The sequence below is a fragment of the Phocoena phocoena genome, chromosome 6 (assembly GCF_963924675.1).
Source record: "Phocoena phocoena chromosome 6, mPhoPho1.1, whole genome shotgun sequence".
NCBI classification, from domain to species: Eukaryota; Metazoa; Chordata; class Mammalia; order Artiodactyla; family Phocoenidae; genus Phocoena; species Phocoena phocoena.
In genome coordinates this window covers 78,064,767-78,087,940 of record NC_089224.1, presented here as the reverse complement: position 1 = coordinate 78,087,940, position 23,174 = coordinate 78,064,767, and the positions used below count along the sequence as shown (strand labels likewise).

General features: G+C 43.4%; 1 protein-coding gene across 1 annotated transcript; it reads left to right on the top strand.

Moving 5' to 3' along the window:
* Window positions 1-9,524: 9,524 nt before the first annotated feature.
* SPATA31F3 (SPATA31 subfamily F member 3) lies at window positions 9,525-15,318 on the top strand. The gene is given in 5 exon segments (XM_065879663.1): window positions 9,525-9,668; window positions 10,159-10,204; window positions 10,747-10,807; window positions 11,766-12,280; window positions 14,858-15,318. Coding segments are annotated over 5 exon segments (1,227 nt in total).
* Window positions 15,319-23,174: the final 7,856 nt, after the last annotated feature.

Sequence of the window (23,174 nt, the reverse complement as noted above, 5' to 3'; positions counted from 1 at the left end):
TAGTAGTTTTCTGGTGGCATCTTCAGGATTTTCTTTTTTTTTTTTAACTTATTTTTTGGCTGCATTGGGTCTTCATTTCTGTGCGCAGGTTTTGTCTAGTTGCTGCGAGCAGGGGCTACTCTTTTTTTTTTTTTAAAGAAGATGTTGGGCGTAGGAGCTTATTAATTAATTAATTTATTTTTGCTGTGTTGGGTCTTCGTTTCTGTGCGAGGGCTTTCTCTAGTTGTGGCAAGCGGGGGCCACTCTTCATCGCAGTGCACGGGCCTCTCACTATCGCGGCCTCTCTTTTTGCGGAGCACAGGCTCCAGACGCACAGGCTGAGTAGTTGCGGCTCGTGGGCCTAGTTGCTCCGCGGCATGTGGGATCCTCCCAGACCATGGCTTGAACCCGTGTCCCCTGCATTAGCAGGCAGATTTTAAACCACTGCGCCACCAGGGAAGCCCAGGGGCTACTCTTCATTGCAATGAGCAGGCTTATCACCATGGTGGCTTCTCTTGTTGCGGAGCATAGGCTCTGGGTGCTCAGGCTTCAGTAGTTGCAGCATGCGGGCCCTAGAGCACACAGGCCTCAGTAGTTGTGGCATGTAGGCTTCAGTAGTTGTGACACGGGCACAGTAGTTGTGGCTTGTGGGCTCTAGAGCTCAGGCTCAGTAGTTGTGGCACACGGGCTTTGTTGCTCCGTGGCATGTGGGATCTTCCCGGACCAGGGTTCGAACCCATGTCCCCTGCATTGGCAGGTGGGTTCTTAACCACTGTGCTGCCAGGGAAGTCCCTTTAGGATTTTCTTTGTATAGTATCATGTCATCTGCAAACAGTGACAGTTTTACTTCTTTTTTTCCAATTTATATTCCTTTTATTTCATTTTCTTCTCTGATCGCCATGGCTAGGACTTCCAAAACTATGTTGCATAATAGTGGCGAGAGTGGACACCCTTGTCTTCTTCCTCATCTTAGAGGAAATACTTTCAGTTTTTCACCATTGAGAATAATGTTTCCCATGGGTTTGTCGTATATGGCCTTTATTATGTTGAGGTAGTTTTCCCTCTATGCCCACTTTCTGGAGAGTTTTTATCATAAACGGGTGTTGAATTTTGTCAAAAGCTTTTTCTGCATCTATTGAGATGATCATATGGTTTTTATTCTTCAGTTTGTTCATATGGTGTATCACACTGATTGATTTGCATATACTGAAGAATACTTGCATCCCTGGGATAAATCCCACTTGATCATAGTGCATGATCCTTTTAATGTACTGTTGGATTCGGTTTGCTAGTATTTTGTTGAGGATTTTTGCGTCTATGTTCATCAGTGGTATTGGCCTGTAATTTTCTTTCTTTGTGATATCTTTGTCTGGTTTTGGTATCGGGGTGATGGTGGCCTCCTAGAATCAGTTTGGGAGTATTCAATCCTCTGATTTTTTGGAAGAGTTTGAGAAGGATAGGTGTTAGCTCCTCCCTAATCTTTGATACAATTCACCTGTGAAGACATCTGGTCCTGGATTTTTGTTTGTTGGAAGATTTTTAATCACAGTTTCAATTTCATTACTTGTGATTTGTCTGTTCATATTTTCTGTTTCTTCCTGGTTCAGTCTTGGAAGGTTGTACTTTTCTAAGAATTTGTCCATTTCTTTCAGGTTGTCCATTTTATTGGCATATTGGCTTGTAGTACTCTCTTATGATCCTTTGTATTTCTGTGATGTCAGTTGTAACTTCTCCTTTTTTATTTCTAATTTTATTGATTTGAGTCCTCTGTGTAATGTAGTATTTTTCTCTTGTTGTTTTCAAGATTTCTTTATCTTTGGTTTTAAGAAACTTGATTATGATGTGTCTGGGCATGGTTTTCTTTTAATTTGCCCTGTTTGGAGCTCACTGAACATTTTGAATTTGTAAATTTATGACTTTTATTAAGTTTGAGCAATTTTCAAGTCATTTTTCTGAAATTATTATGAAATCCTTACAATTCTAGAACTCATAAGGATATATTAGCTAAAATTATATTTCCAGATCTTTAACCTTAAGAGCTTAATCATTAAACAAATGATTAAGTTAGTTAAAAAACCATCTTTGGATGCCTGAACTATTTCTAAGAAACAGATGCAAAAATACTGCTCACTAAATATAATTTTGATTTACTCTCATTTCTTGGAATGGCAGTATATTAACAAATATGTAAAAATATGCAAATTCACTGGATGATTATTTGCTACCTCAGTTTTCTTAAGATGATATGTAGTAGATGCCCATGGAAATACTAGCTAAATCACTCTTGCTTTTCTGTCTTCTAGTTTTCTTCTATGTCTGGAGAAAAGAAAAGCTTGTTACTTTAGTTAAAGATGATCATTAATATAATTGGTTGACTATTATAGGCATTTTTCTCTGTTTCTTCAGTAACTAGAACAATGCCTTTAACATACACCAAAGCACCCAATTAAAATCTGTTGAATCTACCATGGCAGTGAAGATAAACGCCTAAGATTGAGCCTAAAATATCTTTACAACAAGAAGTACCCCTTTCGCAATTTAAAAACATTTGTTTTCTGGGGTATGGGTGGGGTATGGTATTAGCTCCATAAGTGAGAAGGGAAAGGAAAAACTTACAGAAAGACAAAATTCCAATAAAGAAATTAATAGGTCTGGGAGGATAAGAAAATAAGACACCAAACGAAAAAAAAAAATCCAAAAAGAGGACTAAATTGGGTGAAAGGAAGGACAAATGAAAAGACATAGAATGTGATGGATAAAACATAGCAGTTTGAAACACTAGCCTTTTACCAATGAATGTTTTATTATTAGAAAAAGAACTTCCAAGGTCAATAGGACAATCAGTTATCAACTACTTAAAATACTAATGATATGTAGGAGTTTCACTTTTGGGCTTTGGACAGAGGTCAGCTCAACAGCTTCTCACTCCCTTTCCTCTCTTTCTTCTCCTTCTCACCTCTACTCCTTCCTCTCTCTTTCCTTCCCATTCCCTCAGGACTGCATGTGCACACACCCACAAAGATCAAAAAGTCTGTAGAGAAATGCACCCATGCAGAATTTATACCTAGAAACACATATGGTCAGATTCAGGAGACCCATCTACACAGTTCATGTCCACATGATGCAGAAAAACACATCCACAAGGAGATATCTACTACCTCAGTTTTCACACAAAGACCAAAAGAAATCTAAACCTCACTTCATTGAGATCGAATATATACAAAATAAAATGTACCCATAGTAAAATAAATATTTCAGGAATCCTTCTGTTATTTCCACATATCATTACACAGAGGCACCAGCCGCTTTATCCATGCTGACTCCTGCATGTGGATCACTCTCTTCCAATTCCACGTATTAAAATCCTCTGTCTGCTTCAAGCACCAGTTTAAATGCCATTTTCTACAACATGGAGCTTTCCCAGATCACTTCAGCCAAAAATAACCTCTCTCCTCTTTAGAGGAGATTTATGTAGTAGTTTACTGTACCAGGCACATTCTGAGATATTTTGAATGTTTCTGTATAACTAACTGTTATTTCCTACTTTTAAGTTATCGGGATTCACTTATGGATAACATTTATTACTCTCCCCCCCCACCCAAATGCTTTATTCAATAAATAGCCTTTGATAGATACTACTCTGTACTAATGGGAAAAAACTGAGGCACACAGAGGAAGGTAGCTCAGACTGAGAAGTAGTGGTGCTGCTCTCCTCTGCGGGAGGCCGGGGATTGTGGGCTTTGCAGCAGCCTCGTGTTTAGAATTGCCCTCCCTGCCTCTGCAACTGGTCAGGAGAGTGGAGACTAACTAGGAGGAACGGAAAGGAGGGAGAACTAGGAGTCAGTGTTCCTCAGCTGTGCAAGTAGAAAGACTACATGTTGTCAAGGTTCTCTGAGCCAGTTGGTTTCCTGAAGAACCAACTGTATTTAAACTGAATTACCAACTGAAATTAAACTGAAAGGAGGCTGAGTCATAAAATCATCATGCTAATTTACGAATTTATATTGAGAAATACAATCCCGAGGGACCTGGAATACTCCTACATGCTAGTCAGGTCATTCTCTTCGTATAGGTCAGGTTCATTTACACTGTAAGTTACATTCTAGTCAGAAGGCACTTGATGAGCCTGTAATCAAGCCAGGCGTGTGAATGGGATAGTCTCAGATGCTAATGTCACTGGGCTGTTGCCCCTGGGGGACATACCTGATGAGAAAGTAGGTATGACCTGGACGACATTGGACACCTTTGGACCCAGCCTTGCTCTTTCGCTCCTGTTTTAGAGTCCTTTTATTACTGTGGCCCTTCTTTTCAAAAACAACTGGACATGTGAGTAGTCTGCAGTTTCAAACATCTTATAATCATATGTTATGTCCATTTCCTCTCAACTTGATTGAATTGAAGGTTGCAAGGCTTAGTGGAGTTTAGAAACAAACTTTTTATCCATCACTAAGTTGCTACGTGACCTCAGACTAGTGTTACTTTACTTACAGGTGATTCAGTTTCCTCCTGTATAACATGGGATAACAGTACCTGGGTCTGGTTGAGGGTAAGGACTGAATGAGGTGATGTGTGTAAAGGGCCTGGCACATAGTACTTTTTCTCAGTCAGGGTCAATTCTCCTTTCTTCCGTGTGTTCCTGAATTCTTAACTTGCATTTACAGATCACTGTCTAAGTTAGGTCATTGCCAGAGATGGCCAAGCTTACCTATTATAGGAGAATTTTTTTTTTATAACATCACCCACAGATAGTTGTTTCAAATTTCATCCAGCAATCCCACTTCTGGTTATATATCTGAAGGAAGTGATATCACTATCTCCAAGAGATAGCTGTACACTCATGCTCATTGCAGCATTATTTATAATAGGTAAGACATGGAAACAACCTAAGCGTCCATTGACAGATGAATGGATAAAGAAGATGATATCATGGAATATTTTTCAGCCATAAAAAAGAAGGAAATCCTGCCATTTGCAACAACACGGATGGCCCTTGACAGCATATGCTAAGTGAAGTAAGTCAGACAGAGAAAGACAAATGTTATGTGATCTCACTTATATATGGAATCTAAAAAAAACACCAAACTCATTCAGACAGAGAACAGATTGGTGGTTGCCAGTGTCAGGGAGTGGGGATGGGAGAAATGGATGAAGGTGATCAAAAGGGACAAAATGCCAGTTATAAGATTAATAAGTTCTGGGGGTCTAATGTATAGCCTGGTGACTGTAGTTAATATATTTGAAAGTTGCTGAAAGAGTAGATCTTAAAAGTTCTTATTATAAGAAAAAAATTATAACTCTAAGGTGATGGATGTTAACTAAACTTATTGTGGTAACCATTTCACAATACCTACATACATCAAATTATTATGTTGTTTCCCTTAAACTAATACAATGTTATGTGCCAGTTATATCTCAGTAAAACTTGGGTGGGAGGAAGAATTGTTGCTCTTTGGAGGCCATTTGCTCCCCAATACACACCCCAAAGCCCAGTGCTCTATTGCTTGAGGATTATTTTTGACACTTATTTAATACATAGATTGAAAGACTGTGCCCCTAGAGATTCTGATTCATTAAGTCTGGGGTGAGGCCAGGAAATGTATATTTTCACAAGCTTCCCAGTGATTCTGATGTAAGGCCAGGATTGAGAGCCACTGGAACAGATGGCCTTTTAAAGTTCCTGAAACGGAGTCCTCGGGACTCATTGGGTGGGCAAGTGCTGCCCTCTAGTGCCTCTAGATGCTTGCTACACTTCTGTGTAGCGTAGTAACCTGCTGTGAAGCGCTGGTGGTCTTGCAGATACTACTCTGGGGTGTGTCCAACTCTTCCTGTCCAACTCTTGGGCATTAATAAAAATGCTAGCATATAAAAAATGTTGCTTCTGAATGGAAGCAGCTATACCTCTGTCCCCTCTGTCCCTGAGACATCTAAGGTATTCACTAGTGTTTTCTGAGAATGAGACACAGCAAAACTCCTAAGTAAGGCTTGTGTGGAGGGACAAAATCACATCAGTGTCCTGTCAGGATTTTTCTTTATCGGGCTGTGATATGACCCATGGTGCATATGAATCAGTAATCATGAACAGTTTCCTGAAGAAATTCTACTATTACAGTAATTGTGGCACTGTAGCATTATCATGCAAGCAGGGTCCAGCTTTAGCAAGTTTTCTAGAAACAGACGAATCTGAATCCTTTACAGTTGTGTAGCCCTCCAGAGTCCACAGAGACCTTTGATGTACTTCATCTCCCTTGTTTGCCGTTCACGATAAACCATGAGGCAGGAAGGGCAAAGCTGAAGGTCCATGCCCACATCATTAAAAGCAACAGTGGCCATCATCAAAAAATCTACAAACAGTTGATGCTGGAGAGGGTGTGGAGAAAAGGGAACCCTCTTGCACTGTTGGTGGGAATGTAAATTGATACAGCCACTATGGAGAACAGTATGGAGGTTCCTTAAAAAACTAAAAATAGAACTACCATATGACCCAGCAATCCCACTACTGGGCATATACCCTGAGAAAACCATAATTCAAAAAGAGTCATGTACCACAATGTTTACTGCAGCTCTGTTTACAATAGCCAGGACATGGAAGCAACCTAAAGTGTCTATCAACAGATGAATGGATAAAGAAGATGTGGCACATATATACAATGGAATATTACTCATCCATAAAAAGAAACTAAATTGAGTTATTTGTAGTGAGGTGGATGGACCTAGAGTCTGTCATACAGAGTGAAGTAAGTCAGAAAGAGAAAAACAAATACCGTGTGCTAACACATATATATGGAATCTAAAAAAAAAAAACAAAACAAAACTGGTTCTGAAGAACCTAGGGGCAGGACAGGAATAAAGATGCAGACATAGAGAATGGACTTGAGGACACGGGGAGAGGGAAGGGTAAGCTGGGACGAAGTGAGAGAGCGGCATGGACATATATATACACTACCAAATGTAAAATAGCTAGTGGGAAGCAGCCGCATAGCACAGGGAGATCAGCTCGGTGCTTTGTGTCCACCTAGAGGGGAGGGATAAGGAGGGTGGGAGGGAGATGCAAGAGGGAGGGGATATGGGGATATATGTATACGTATAGCTGATTCACTTTGTTATACAGCAGAAACTAACACACCATTGTAAAGCAATTATACTCCAATAAAGATGTTTAAAAAAAAAAAAAAAGTGTGTGGACTTCCCTGGTGGTGTAGTGGTTAAGAATCCACCTGCCAATGCAGGGGACACAGGTTCGATCCCTGGTCCGGGAAGATCCCACATGCCACAGAGCAACTAAGCCCGTGTGCAACAGCTACTGAGACTGTGCTCTAGAGCCCACGAGCCACAACTACTGAGCCCGTGTGCCACAACTACTGAAGCCCGTGCGTCTAGAGCCCGTGCTCCGCAACAAGAGAAGCCACCGCAATGAGGGGCCTGCTCACCGCAACGAAGACCCAACGCAGCCAAAAATAAATAGATTAAATAAATAAAGAAAAAAGAAATGATCCATTAAAAAAAGAAAAACGATAGTGTGTTCATTACATGAATGTGCCCTTGTTTAGGAAGACGCTGATCCCACTGTTGTATCCACACAAGCACCCTCCGTCAGTGGGTACCAAGTCAATAAGTAAACCAGTACTAAAAGTCTGCTCTGCAGAAAGGCATAAGATTGTCATTTGACTCTACCTCGGCTCTGAGACAGAGGAGCAAGGGTGGGTAAGTTGCTATAGAGCATTTTGCAGCATATGGTTTTAACAGTTTAGTGGGATGACAGTGGCTGTGGATTATCTGTTAAGTAAATAGTATACTCGTTGGAGCTGGTGCCAATGTTGCCAAATTTGGTGATTTTGTCTGGGGCAAAGAGGTCAGGCAAATGGGAGACTAAGCAGTGTTGCAGCAGTAGCTGCAGGAAGCAGGAGCTGGTTGTGTAGGACATATAGAGTCCTATGCACCTCCTCTTCATCCCATTGGTAACCCTGGGGTTCTGGGGATGGCCGAACGAGCACTGGACCTATAAGACTGAATGAAGTTTATTAATTACCTACATTCATAGTCCAGGGAAGGAGGACCCCAAGTACCACGCAGTGCCATACCGGGTCAGATTAACGGGAGACTGAGAACCTTTGCAGCAGCATAGAGGCCGGCAGCAGCTGCAGGAAGCCAGAGCTTGGTTTGGTAGGAATAACACCAGTAATAAAAGATTCAAGCCACTTTGTATGTATCTTGATCTACTGCTAAAAAGCTGATGCAAGATGCTTTTTCACTGATTATTGTTAACCTGTCATTCAGTGCTCTTTAGTTGGAAAAGTCTTCTCATTCCTGTATTATGGAATTTACAAGTTCAGGAAAGATGTTGAAATGGCTCAAATTCATCCCGTCTTCACGGTGAGACTCTTCTTAAATTATCTTAAATGTAAGAATCTATTTTGTATTTATTTTGTTCTGTAAAAAAGGACATTTAAGAAAAACATTCACTAATCCATTATTTTGCCAAATTATTTTCAGAATATTCTTCCTTATAGGTAGCAAAAAACCCCCTCATGCTAACAATTGGGTTTTCTTGGCCTTTTGTTTTTTAAATTGTGGTAAAATATACTCAATATAAACTACTATTTTAACCACTTTTAAGTGTACTTGTCACTGACATTAAGGACATTCACAGTGCTGTGCAGCCATCACCACCATCCATTTTCAGAACTTTTTCATCATCCCATACAGAAACTTTGTACCCATTAAATAACTCCCTACATCTCTCTTTCCCAACCCCTAGTAAGGCTGGTTCTTGATTCAACTCTTAATAAGGTGGGTTCTTGATTGTGAATTAATCTTGTCTTTGAAACTAGGTTTTTAAGTGTCTTGAGAGCAGACAGGTAACATAACTCAAATGTTTTTGTACCTTTGACACTGTCCAGCTTAGGGATGAGACTGGGAGGACTCCTTCTTTAACTCTTCAGTAAGTTATTTAAAACAGAAGCTATGTCCTTTCTTTGTCACATTAATCACTGTTCTTTTCCTGAACCTCTTGATACTGACTACCTATTGCCTGTGGCATCAAAACCTTCACTGTCCAAGACTTAACAAGACAATGTGTGCACTGTCCTCTTGTGTGTTTTCTAGTTATCTTCCCAGCACAGGTGATATAGTTCATGGAGTTCCTTTGTAGTAGGAGGAAGAGAGACAGTAGCCACTGTCTCTGTTTTAGGGCATGCAGTGTACATAAAGACTCAGTTACCTGGGGATAGATGCCAGACTATTATCTGAAAGAAGAAGACTGAGCCAACAGGATATAGAGAATAGAGCATGAAAGAGTATTTGCTTCCTGTGACTTGGCACTTTTAGGCTCAGGCTCTGCACTGTGTCACATGAGTTTCTCCTAGACAAATAAAGGTCTGTGATGCTATGCATGATGGGAAACAGGAGGGCTTTGTGATGCAGTCTACTGGTCTGGTTCTGTGCTCTGTGGGGCAGAGATGATAGGTCTAGAATTTGGAGGCATTAGGTTCTAAGACCCTGAAAGCCTAGGAAGCCTAGAAAGGGGGATGGCTAGTGAGGTTTAGATTATGTTGAGGCCTACCTTTATTCTGTGGGATGTTGGATATCCTCTTTACACTTATGGTTCCATCATCATTATTGCATTAATTATTTAGCAAGTGAGAAAGAATCACCAAGATTTAAGATTGGGACCTAACAGGAGCTGCTGCTGGGTAGGGAAACACTATGACCACAACTGAACCAATTAAGCCTTAAACAAGGTTTTATCCCCTCACTCTCTCTTGTTACCCTTAACCCCTTACTCCTGTTTTTTTTTAATGGTATAAGTTTCCTCACTGGATCCCAGAACAGCTTCATATTTGGGTGATTCCTCTGGTTGGTGGACATTTAGGGCCTTGGATGGCTAAGGTCCTTTGGCTACTGTACCACCATTCCTCCCTTTCTCTTGTCTTATCCTGATCTCTCCACAGAACTTGTTCAGGGAATGGGGGTGGAGGTATGGTGTATGATGATCCTAAAAATGAATCAGAAATAAGAGAAAGGAAATGATGGTGTGAAAAAGGTAGAGTAGCAAAAAGAAAGGTAGGAGAATGTGTAAAATTGGAACACAGAAAAAGCTTGGGAAATATTTGCAGGTTTTGTCTCAGTTTAGACATGAAAAGAAGAGAGCACCCCAGCTTCACACTGTCTTTTGCCTTTAAGCATCACCAGAGAGTCAAACAAAGGGCTAAAGATAAAACTTCAAGAGGTAACGTCGCAGTCTCTGCTCTGACTTCTCTCCACTGTGGATGAGGCTCCCATGAACCCTGTCCCTCAATGACCCCTGGTGCCAGGCACCAGGTGCTCTAACCACTGAAGGCCCAATTCCCCAAGTTGACAGATTCTCCCAGAAGACTTTTTTGGGTGGGAAATCAGAGCCTGGGAATGTTCCAGAATTCTCCACCTTACCCCTGGGAGTGAAGAGGAAGTAGGGGAGTGAGGAAGTAAGGGCTCTGTCCTTAACTGTGTCATTTACTAGTTTTATGACCCAGTGGACGTCACTTCAGCTCTCAGTCTTGTTATCCATAAAATGGGCATGATGATGCTGTCTCACTCACAGTGTGGTTGTGAAGGTCAAAGGAGATTAGGTCCAGGAGAGCACATCATACCTGGTTAAGTTGTAGTCAGACGTGCCTCAGAGCACTGGCTGTTGGGGTTTGCCGTCTCCTGTCATTCAGAGGTCTCCAGCTTCCTGTAGGATGTCCCTGAATCCTCTCCCATTCCATGTAACACTGTCTGCTGGTTTCTCAGCTAGGAGACTTTCCCGGGAAGAAGCTGAGAAGCCGTGGGAGCTGCTCTCTGTCATGAGAAGGTGATCTCTTGCTCTTTGCAGTCTCCCAACTCCCAGCCTGGCCTGTGATCATTTGTCCGCTTGGCCTGGGGCAGGGTTGGGGTGGAGCATAATGGCTGGGACGTAGCCAGACACAGTGGAGCCTGGACACTGGTTGGGGGTTCCCAGAGGAGAGGGTGGGATTAGACGTCTCAGGAGACAGGAGTCCTGCAGTTCTGCTCTGGGCTAGGCTCACAAAGGTCCTGGAATTCAGGATTTGACTAGTGCAGGATTTAAAACTACATGGGTTTTCACTCAACCACAAGACAAGGATAGATAATTAATTAAGTGCATAGATCAGTCATCATTTTCATATTCTCTTTACAGCTAGACCCTTTCAAGGGCAGACCCCTGGACCCTGCTGACGTACCTCCTCTGGTTTTGTCTTCAGGGAGGCCAGTTCCTGGGACAGCCCTCAGGCAGGAGCTTGTCATATTGTCCCCCTCTTAAGATCTCTAGAGAATAGGGATTGTCTTCCAAGAGATGTTGTGTATGCCCTGTAATCCCCAGAATGCAGAGTTCCCACAAGGACCTCTGTAGCCCCAAACGAGGCTGACTCCAGGTTCTATCTGGTGATGTTCCTGGTGCTGCGCCATCAGCTAACCATTGGCTCCCCCATCTGCCTGGTTGCCTTCTCCTAGTTCAGCTACTCAGCACAGGTCAGCAGAGAACTCACCCACCTCCCAGGCTCTCAAGGCCCTGCGTTCCTTTCAGTTGTCTGAGACTTTGCCCAACAAGCCCCAGGCTCTCAGTCCAGCACACCATAACTTGCCAAGTGACATTTCCCTGGGAAGAAAAGTAGATGAGTAAACACCCAGTGGGTGCAGGCCTCAGAGTTTACAGGGCTAAGGGGAGCAGTGTCAATCTCCAGGCCACACCCTTGAAAAGAGGCAGATGTCATTCCATCAGTAACAAACGGTTGCCATGTTTCCCTTCCCAGCCAGGGCTGGCTTCCTCAGGAGGGGAGCGTGCGGCAGATCCTGTGTACAGGTCCCTGCTGCCAAACCTGCAACGCTGTGGCTGTGGAGATTCAGCAATTGCTATCGGGTGAGAACACCCTGACCACCACTACTTCTTTGGGGACATCGCAGGGCTCCTCTTGCCTAGAGGTTTTGTCCACGTCCAGTCTCTCTTTTGAGCAGAGTCAGGATTCCCTGCACTCCAAAGAGCTTTCGCTTCCATCAGCAACCCGCATAGTGTCATCACTAACAAGTCAGAAATCCTTAACCCAGTTAGTTGCCAGGTCAGCCACTAAGTCAACCACCAAGTCTGCCAGTGCAGTCAGCATCCACGAATACTGGGCGGACGACCAGCAGCTAAGGCAGGAATGTCAAGGGCCAGAGGTACCCTGGGACGTGGGAGCTCTGTCTTCTTCAAGCCTTGAAGAGCCTAGGATTCCTGTGAACCAGCAAGACAAGAAGAAGAGCAACTCTGAATGTGTTCCAGAGAAATAAGGCCAGCAGCCCTTGAATATCTGATTCCCTTTCTTTCCCTGAACCCAAAGCTCACAAACGTAAAATACCCCATGACCTTTCATTCCCTTCATCTCATGTTCCTTTGTCCCCAAATCCCTGATGTATCTTTAAGTATGTGTATATAAATACATGCATTTCTACACCTGAGGGCTCCCAGGATCTGTGGAAGATTCCTGTGGCAACTTACGTCACACGGCCCCCAAATTTTCCAAGCCTGGGGGAAAACACTACCATTTCTTTCATCATGAATGCTACCTCTAAGGCCTCTGTTGAAAAGATGGGCTTTTATCTCCCTGACCTGGGGTTCATGGGAGGTAAGCAAGTCCACCCAAACTTTCTGTTTTTCACGGATACACTATGGATCCAGTGCAGATGTCACTGCAAACAAATCCCAAACTCTGTGACTCTGGCTCTACCCTCTATCATCTTTCAGTTTATAAGTGGTCTCTGTCCATTGCTTGGGGGTCATGCTGAGGCCTCAGTGTCCTGTCTGCAGCAGAACACAGCTACCTTTCTATGGTTCCTCTTTTATGCACATTGAGTCCCTGGTCCACCCCTAGACATCTTTGCCACAAAAGTGGAGCCTGGTTTCTTTTTCTTCAATGATTTGTTAATCTCCAAACTGTCTAAAATTTCCTCTTACCTCAGTTAGACCCACCTTCTTCCCACATACCTGAATTTCGGCTTCTTTATCTTTCTATCAACAAGCCTATGTCAATGTCCCATTTCTGACTCTGGCCAAGTGTGAAGCCTTGCAGTGGCACCTTCACTTCAAAGGCAGCTCCAGCTTCTGTGGGGCTTGCCAGCTGTTGCCCAGAGATCTCTGTAGATGCATAGAACCATACAGCATAAGCCCTGAGACATGCTGAAGCCTGTCTCCTGAGACTTAGGGGCCTACCTGTTTGGGGAAGCCCATTTCAGTCCTCAAGAGCAAGGTAGTATTTTCCTGGAGCATGCCCTGAGCTGGTGGAGTTCCACCTTCAGAAGTGGTTGATTTGGCCGTTTGATTTACCATTGCTGGGGTCTGCCCCAGAAGATCCAGCAGTCCATCCAGTTGCTTCTATCCCCTGCTGACCAGCAGCCCCTGCCCCAGTGCAGCACACTGACCAGGGTGAGTGTCCCCTAGCCTGCAGACCCAGAGGCCAGGGGGGATAGTGGCCTCTTCTGATCTATTGTGGCCAGTAGTGCCAGCCCACAGTTGCTTCCCAGGCCATGGTGATGTTGTAGAGCCATATTGGCTAAAAATATGAGAGGATCTGCTAGGGGATTGTCCCTGCCCACATCTGCAGCGGTTGGGACTCAAATCACTGGGTTTGCAGAATTCCAGGGGCCCTGGCAGCAACTCGGCTCTCTTGCACCCCGGAAAGTAAGCCCTTAGACATAGAGGCAGCAATCAGTCCCTACATGGACTAGGAAGTGACACCCTGAATACTGGCAGGCCTTAACTAGCAGCAGTAAGCCTCACCAGATGGTGTTACTGATCACCTTGATTAGCACCTACCTAGGTGCCCTCCCAGGGAGCCTTTGAGAAACTGGAGACAAGTTTTGGCCTTCCTGTCAGAACTGTGGGCTCTTTGTACTGTGGCACTCTCCAAGGCTATGGCCCTGGCAATGGCTAGCCAATCTCCAATCACAAAGATGGTGCCTGGGCCTGTTGGGGGCCCAGCAGAGTCTCTGGCTCAATCTCATGTAGGCAGCAGTGTATAAATCCTGTGCAGTGCAGCAGAACCAAAAGCAAGCTAGTTCCAGAGCAGTCCTAATGGTTCTTCCCATGGGCCTCCAAGATCTCACAGCCCAGTGGGGACATAACAGAGGCCCGGGTGCTTGTGTTCAGCTGGAGGCCAGTGTGAACAACCCCTGCCTGGAAGATCCCTGAGCCCCAGGCCTCTGCAAAGGTGAGAATAACTCCCTGCACCAGCAGGGAGAACAGAGGACCCAGGGAAACTCAAAGCATCAGAGAATCACAGAGAAGGGGGTGCAGCGCCGAGTCTCTCTCCAACCAGAGAGAACATCTACCCTGCCAAGGTTCCAGTAGGGACACTTCTAAGTAGAACCCCCAGAGCCCCTGACTTCCCAAATGTATCTCCAGGATCTTTCTCAGGTAAAATTTTAGTTTGGCCAGGATGGTTGTGTTGAGTGAGTAGGGACTAGCAAGGATCTGTCTGGATCTTTAGAGCCACCATCTCCATCCTGTCAGCTTAGTGCCCCCTGTCAGTACCTTCACCAGCTTCTCCCTTTACCTTGAGTTCCTAGAGCATCCTCCAGGATTCCTTGGGACAAAAGGACCAGATAAGAATAGTCTGTAAGGCTGTTAGGGCAAGTTGAATGACCTCACCCAAACAAGGATTCCTGAGAATGTCAGATCTGGAGTGTTCAGGGCTTAAAGGGCCAGATCTTACAGGACCAACTTACTGGCCCACATTTTGCAAGTCCAGCATTTAAAGGAGCCACATTTTTCAGATCCAAGCTTTGCAGGGCCAAAATTTGTAGGGCCACACTTTGTAGGGCCAAGAGCAGGGTCTGTGAGTCCATACTCACAAGTGCCCTACCCTTACAGAAGCTGCAGAAGCTGGACTGGGAAATAAGATGAAGCACTTTACACACTGGATTAACCCCAAGGTGAAAGGTCAAGGGCATAAGGAATCCATTCTCCTCTCTAAGGATGAGAAGGTAGCCAAAACCAAGACAGAAAATGTTGAGAAGAGACCACCTCCCACCAAATGCCCTGTGAGGGGAGCTCAGTCTGAGAAGGAGGAGAAAGGCGTGGCCTTCTTTGATGCCCTCCAGTGCCTAGACAATGAGTTCCAGTGACACTCCCTTCAGTCCAGCCAATCCTGGTTCCTGCGCCTTTCCTGCAACAGCTCCAAGCACTGTCCTCAGCTGACTTGTGCCACTCAGCCAGAAAATCCATCCCATGTCTCAACTCTCACCTCAGCAGAAGGTACTTGTCTATACAAGGAGAATACCCAGTCCAGGAAAAAGGAGTTCATAGGTTCCCAAACTTCTGCATCCTCCTGAAGAAGGCTGTCATCATCATTGCCATTAATATGCAGGTGAGGCAGGGCCCTCTCCAAATGTACTGTGTACCTCTAAGCAAAGAACCACCTGTTTGTGCCTCTTTGTTTTTAATGTGATATGTGATGGAGAGAGTAGAGGAGGTAGATTGTACTTCCCATATGGTATGGGAGCTTAAACCCATTTTACAAATGGGCCAGCATTCCACACAACTCTTTCAGCTCCACCCTGGACTGTGGATAAAGGGACTTGAGCAGAGAAGGGAGACCCTCGTCTAAGGTGCGCTGAAGGTAAAGATCAGGCTTGACTTCTGTCATGGCTTCCCGTGTTGTCTTTGGGCCCCAGAGGAGCAAAGTGTGCATGATGTAGTACAAGAAGTAGTAGCCAAGAATCCAGTGCACTTTTGGCCCACAGGCACAATTCATTGATAACTTTTATATATTCCCACAATCCAGAGGGAAGGTTTTTAGAGGAGTGTTAACAGTGCTTCATTCTTGAGGAGGTGCTTTGTGTTTATCAAAGGCACATAGCTAATATGATAGATGTCAGAAGCAATTGATAGAATCTCCCCTCTCTGCACCCTGTTGTTATTGATTAGATTTTAAGGGGTAACCCATCTGGGAGCTTGCTGTAGCCCTATTACCTGTTTGACCCCCCACTGCCTTTCAGCTGCATGGAATAAATGCCTCCTAGAACGAAAATCAGTTGATGATAATGTCTCCAAAGAGTCACAATAAAAATGACTTCGAGAGGCATCTTGCATTCAACAATTAAAATGTTTGAGTACTTACTGTGTGCCAGGAACTATGCCAGACACAACAGTCACCTAGACACAGGCCTTGCCTCCATACAGATCATTATCTTATGGGGTAGACAGTCTCATATGCCCAAATTGTCTAATCAAAAGTGTATATACTCGGATGTCCAGTATTTGTTTCAAAAGTGAACTGACTCCCCAGACCACCACCACTACCCAATCACACATACCAAACCTGCTCCCACATCAGTTAATGGCACCTTTCTCTTGCCAGTTGTTCAGACTAGAAATATTGGTGTCAGCCATGACTTTTGCTTCTAACAATCTGCTTCTGGTCTATTAGTAAATCCTGTTGTCTCTACCTTCAAAATTCAGAAAATGACCTTGTCTTACCTCCTCTGCTGCTACTAATACTACAATAGTTTCACAATCTCCTGCTTCTTCCTGAGACCATATCTCCAACAGTCTGTTCTCAACCCAGAAGCCTTATAGTGCTCAGGGAGCATCCTGGCTGGAGAGAGAGAGAAAGAGATGGAGAGATGGATGTATAATTGTGGGACCAGATAAGGTTACTAAAGGAATGAGTATCAGTGAAGGAGAGATCTAGGGACTTGGCTCTGGGACATTCCAACCTTAAGAAATTGGGAAGAAAAAGAGGAACAAGTAAGCAGAGGAGACTGAAAAGCAGGAGCCAGGGAGGAAGGAGGAAATCCAGAAAAGTGTGGCATCCTGGCATATTGCAAGGAGAAAATGATCAATTGCATGAAAAGTTGTGAATTGGCCAAGTAAGATGAGGGTGTGGAGTTGACCACTAGATTTAGCAGCACAGAGATCACTCATGGCCTTGAGAAGAACAGACTCGCGTGTGATGGAGGTGAAGTGGAGTGGATTCAAGAGAGAATGAGAGGAGAGCAATTGGTGATAGCAAGTGTGATAGCAAGTGTGATAGCAAGTGTAATCAATTCCTTCAAAGGAGGTTTGTTCCACAGAGGTGCAGAAGAAGGGCTGGAGCTGTAGGAGGAAGTGGAACCCAGAGAGGGTTTTTTTTTTTTTTTTTTTTTTTTTAAAGATGAGAGACATAAGATGTTGGATGTTGACAGAAATGATGCAGTCGAGGAGGGGTCAACTGATGATGCAGGGAGAACTGCTGGAGCCATGTAGTGGTGTAGAGGGGAGGGGATGGGAGTGCATGTCCAAGTTCATGAGATGGCCTTGGAAAAAGCACAGACACTTTGCTGGTGGTTAGTAGAAGGAAGGAGGCATTAATGAGGTAAGACTTCGTGTATAGAAGAAGGGTTGTGCTCACATGTAACAGAATTTGGGCAAAGACTCAAAAGGGTAAGTGAGGATCTGGGAAGGTACCATGGCTATGGGGTGGAAGGAGTAGTATGGAGAACCAAAGCTGAAGGCAGAAGTAGAGGTAGATTCTGGAAGTTACCATGGCAAGTTTCTATTAGGGCCTAGGAGTTGGTGGCCAACTGAGGGCCCATGTGGGTATAAAAGGGTGGTTGAATGTGCCCTTGGACCACTGGATCAGCAAGAGAGATCACAGAGAAACTCTAGGTGCACAGAACATGAGGAAGAGGATGGGACTAGGGACACAGAAAGGGGGCAGGTGTGGCATCCTAGTGTTCAGACACCAGGCATGTTTGGGGGTGGGAGGAGAGACTGGGACGCAGAAAGACAAAGAGGCTGCCCTGAGTGTTTGGGAGGGAACTCTGTTTTGGACACCTCATTTCTCTCAGAAGGTGGCACCTCTCTGCATTCCCACCATCTGACCTACCACAGAGGAGAGTAAGGGCAGGAAGTGCTGTGGCTTCCTCATGGTGTGGTATGGGGGACTGTGGGATGCCCTGCCTCACTGTTTCCTAAGGAAATCCAGGATGGCTCAACATACCATCAAACCAGGAGGCAGGGGCAGGAATCTCTTCCTCTGATAGGACTCAGCACTTAGCAAAGTGTATCCACTGCTAGCAGGATGCAGAAAAGCCAGATGGAAAGAAGCATGAATGTATCCCTCCTCTGAATGGTGATTCTTTTTTTTTTTTTTTTTTTTTTAACAATTTCTGTTTATTTATTTTGGCTGCGTTGGGTCTTCGTTGCTGCATATGGGCTTTCTCTAGTTGCGTCAAGTGGGGGCTACTCTTCGTTGCAGTGCACGGGCTTCTCGTTGCGGTGGCTTCTCTTGTTGCGGAGCACGGGCTCTAGGCACGTAAGCTCAGTAGTTGTGGCGCATGGGCTTAGTTGCTCCATGGCATGTGGGATCTTCCTGGACCAGGGCTTGAACCTGTGTCTCCTGCATTGGCAGGCGGATTCTTAACTACTACGCCACCAGGGAAGTCCCTGAATGGTGATTCTGTGCCTAAGGGTGGGGGGCCCAGCCCCTATTGTGGCCCCCAGGGTGAGGGGCACAGGGCCCAGGCTGACTGAACCACACTCTTCGGTGTTTTCCTAAAACATCCCCAAAAATCATAGGAAGTCTTGTGACAGGCACATCCTCCCTGCCTGGTGGGAGTTGGGCTGAGAGCCACGCAGGAGGATGCCCAGGCGAAGGAATGTGACTCAGAAGGGTCACAGCAGCGTCAGGTGGGAAGCCAAGGTTAATGTGCACACATCCTGGCTTAAGTGGACCAGCCTTCCCATGGTCCCTCACAGGCTCCCACGTGCCTCAGCAGATTCCTGTTAGGAAATTTCAGACAACTGACCATCATGATTGCTTGTCTTTTGTACATGCTCACTCCACCCTAGCAGGAAGGTTGTTGCTGAGCTCAGGAGTGACTTGCTCAATCCTGTCATGCCAGCCTCGTGCCAGCAGGGGACTGGGACTCCCTGAGCATGAACTGAAATTCCCTGCCCTGCTCGAATTCCCAGCTTGCTGGAGATGCTCAGACTCAAGGGCTCAGTTAGTCTGTTGGTTCACTCAAATTCTAGTCCCTCTCCTCTGTGGGTCTTTTGAATAAAACATCCCCTGCCCCTAAATTCCCACATCCTCTGAATCATCCTCCTTCCACAGCCTCATTTCTATCCTTGACTAACTTTCCCATCGCCACCCTGTCCAGGCTGAATCCCTGGAAATATGCTAATAATATATATGAACATAGTAGTGGAAAAAAGCAAGTTACAAAAATATCCATGTTATAGTCTCATATAAAAGATATTAACAGACTTAAAAAAATTTTTTTTACTGTGGTAAAAGCCACATAATGTAAAACATACTACTTTAACCATATTTAACTGTACAGTTCAGTGGCACTAAGTACATTGACATTGTTATGCAACTCTCACCATCATCCATTTCCCGAATTTTTCACCTTCCTAAACTGAAACTCTATCCCCATTAAACACTAACTCCCCATTCCCACTTCCCACCTCCACACCCCCAGCCCCTGGCATCTACCAATGTACTTTCTGACACTATGAATTTGACTATTCTAGGTACCTTGTATGAGTGGAATCAAACGGTATTTGTCTGCACCTAATGTAAAAAATATTAATAGACTTTTAGAGAGCGGTTTTAGGTTTGCAGAAATATTAGGCAGCATGTACAGAGTTCCCATATACTTCCTCATCCTTGGTCACATACACAGTTTTCCCTATTACTAACATTGTGCATTTAGTGTGGTACATTTGTTAAAACTGATAAGACAATACTGATAAATTATTATTAACTAACATCCATAGCTTATGTTAGGGTTCACTATTTGTGTTATACATGGGTTTTATGACATATATCCACCATTACAGTATCAGAAGAGTTTCATTGCCCTAAAAATCCCCTTTGTTCCACCTATTCATCCCTTTCTCCCTTCCCCCAAAGCCCTGGCAACCATTGATCTTTTTCTTTTTAATTTTTATTTTATATTGGAGTATAGTTAACAATGTTGTGTTAGTTTCAGGTGTACCACAAAGTGATTCAGTTACGCATGTATCTATTATTTTTCAAATTCTTCTCCCATTTAGGTTATTGTGGAGTATTGAGTGGAGTTCCCTGTGCTATGCAGTAGGTCCTTGTTGGTTATCTATTTTAAATGTAGCAGTATGTACCTGTCAATCCCAAACTACCAATCTATCCCTTCCCCCACCCTGGTAACCATAAGTTTGTTTTCTAAGTCTGTGAGTCTGTTTCTGTTTTGTAAATACGTTCATTTGTGTAATTTTTTTTAAGATTCCACATATAAGCGATATCATGTGATATTTGTTTTTCTCTGTCTGACTTACTTCACTTAGTATGATAATCTCCAGCTCCGTCCATGTTGCTGCAAACTGCATTGTTTCATTCTTTTCAATGGCTGAGTAATATTCCATTGTATATATTGGATTGGCCAAAAAGTTCATTTGGGTTTTTCCATATGATGTTACAGAAAAGCCTGAACGAACTTTTTGGCCAACCCAATATGTACCACATCTTCTGTATCCCTTCATCTGTCGATGGATATTTAGGTTGCCTCCATGTCTTGGCTATTGTAAACAGCACTGCAGTGAACACTGGGGTGCATGTATCCTTTCAAATCTTGTTTTTCTCCAGATATATGCCCAGGAGTAGGATTGCTGGATGATATGGTAGCTCTATTTTTAGTCTCTTAAAGAACCTCCATACTGTTCTCCATAGTGGCTATACCAATTTACATTCCTACCAACAGTGTAGGAGGGTTCCCTTTTTCTCTACAGCCGCTCCAGCATTTATTGTTTGTAGACTTTTTGATGATGGCCATTTTGACTGGTATGAGGTGGTATCTCGTAGTTTTGATTTGCATTTTTCTAATAATTAGTGATGTTGAGCATCTTTTCATGTGCCTCTTGGCCATCTGTATTTCTTTGGAGAAATGTCTGTTGAGGTCTTCTGCCCATTTTTTGATTGGGTTGTTTGTTTTTTTGCTATTGAGCTGCATGAGCTGTTTGTAAATTTTGGAGGTTAATCCCTTGTTGGTCATATCATTCGCAGATATTTCCCCCCATTCTGTGGGTTGTCTTTTCGTGTTGTTTATGGTTTCTTTTGCTGTGCAAAAACTTTTGAGTTTAATGAGGTCCCATTTGTTAATATTTGCCCTTCTGTGTCTGGCTTATTTTGCTTAGCATAGTGCCTTCAAGGTTCATCCATGTTGTAGCAAGTATCGGAATTCAGTTACTTTTTAGGCTAGATAATAGTCTATTGTATGTATATATTGCATTTTGTTTATCTGTTTATCCATTGATGGACACTTGTGTTGGTTCCACCTTTTGGCTGTTGCAAGAAATGCTGCTGTTGAACATTGGTGACCAGGTGTCTGAGCCCATTTTCAATTCCTTTAGGTATATGCCTAGGAGTGGAATTGCTGGATCATATGGTAATTCTATGTTTAACTTTCAGAGGAACTGCTGCCAAATTATTTTCCACAGCAGCTGCACCATTTTACATTCCCACCTGCAGTACACAGGGGTTCCAGATTTTCCACATCCTCACCAACAGTTATTTTCTGTTTTTGTTTTTTTTTGATAGTAGCCATCATCATGGATTTGGAATGGTATCTCATTGTGGTTTGGATTTGCATTTCTGTAATGACTAATGATGTTGAGCATCTTTTCATGTGCTTAATATCTATTTGCATATCTTCTTTGGAGAATTGTCTATTCAAGTCCATTGCCCATTTTTGAATTTTTGTTTGTTGACCACTGATATTTTTATTGTCTCCATAGTTTTGCCTTTTCCAGACATTATATAGTTGTAATCATAGTATGTAGCCTTTTCATTTTGCTTCTTTCACTTAGCGATATGTATTTCCTCCACGTCTTAAATGGCTTGATAGTTCATTTCTTTTTAAGGCTGAGTAATATTTCATTGTATAGATTTACCACAGTTTGATTAGCCATTCACCTATTGAAGGATATATTGGTTGCTTCTAAGTTTGTGTTGTAAAGCTGTTATAAATATTTGTGTGTAGGTTTTTGTATGCACATAAGTTTTCAATTAATTTGGGTAAATAGCAAGAAACACAATTACTGGATCATATAGTAAGAGTATGTTTAGTTTTGCAGGAAACCACCAAACCGTCTTCCAAACTGGCAGTACCATTTTGCATTCCTACCAGCAATGAACGAGAGTTCCTGTTGCTCTACATCCTCACCAGCATTTGGTGTTGTCAGTGTTCTGGAATTTGGATATTCTAATAGGTGTATAGTGGTATCTTACAGCTGTTTTTTCAGTTCTCTAATGACATATGATATTGAACATTTTTTGATATGCTTACTTGCCATCTGTATATCTTCTTTGGTGAGGTGTTCAGGTCTTGCCTGTTTTAAAATTGGGTTGTTCATTTTCTTTTTTAAATTTATTTATTTTTGACTGTAGTGGGTCTTTGTTGCTGCATGTGGGCTTTCTCTAGTTGCAGTGAGCAGGGGCTACTCCTTGTTGCGGTGCGCAGGCTTCTCACTGTGGTGGCTTCTCTTGTTGCAGAGCACGGGCTCCAGGTGCATGGGCTTCAGTAGTTGCAGCATGCAGGCTCAGTAGTTGTGGCTTGTGGGCTCTAGAGCACAGGCTTAGCAGTTGTGGCACACCGGCTTAGTTGCTCCGCGGTATGTGGGATCTTCCCAGACCAGGGAAGTGTCCCCTGCATTGGCAGGGGGATTCTCAACCACTGCGCCGCCAGGGAAGCCTGGGTTGTTCATTTTCTTATTGTTGAGTTTTAAGAGTTCTTTGTGTATTTTGGATACCAATCCTTTACCAGAATACGTGTTTTGCAAAGATTTTCTTCAACTGTGACCTGTATTTTCATTCTGTTAACAGTGTCTTCTGGAGAGCAAATATTTTTAATTTTAATGAAGCCTAACTTATTTATTTATTTATTTTTTCATGGATTGTGCTTTTGTTGGTGTATCTAAAAAGTCACTACCAAGCCCAAAGTCATACAAATTTTCTCATAATCTCATTTTTGAAAGAATAAAATGCATATATGTTTTTCATCTTTTTAGTAATCTGTACTTTCTAATTTACCTATATTGCAAATTAATTATATACTTCCCAGGGTTGGCAACATAGTGGCTTCTTTTAGTTTTACATGTAACATTCTGTGACTCAGAAAACACAGCTTTTATTGCTCTGGGTTCAGTTTTCCTGTCTATCAATGAG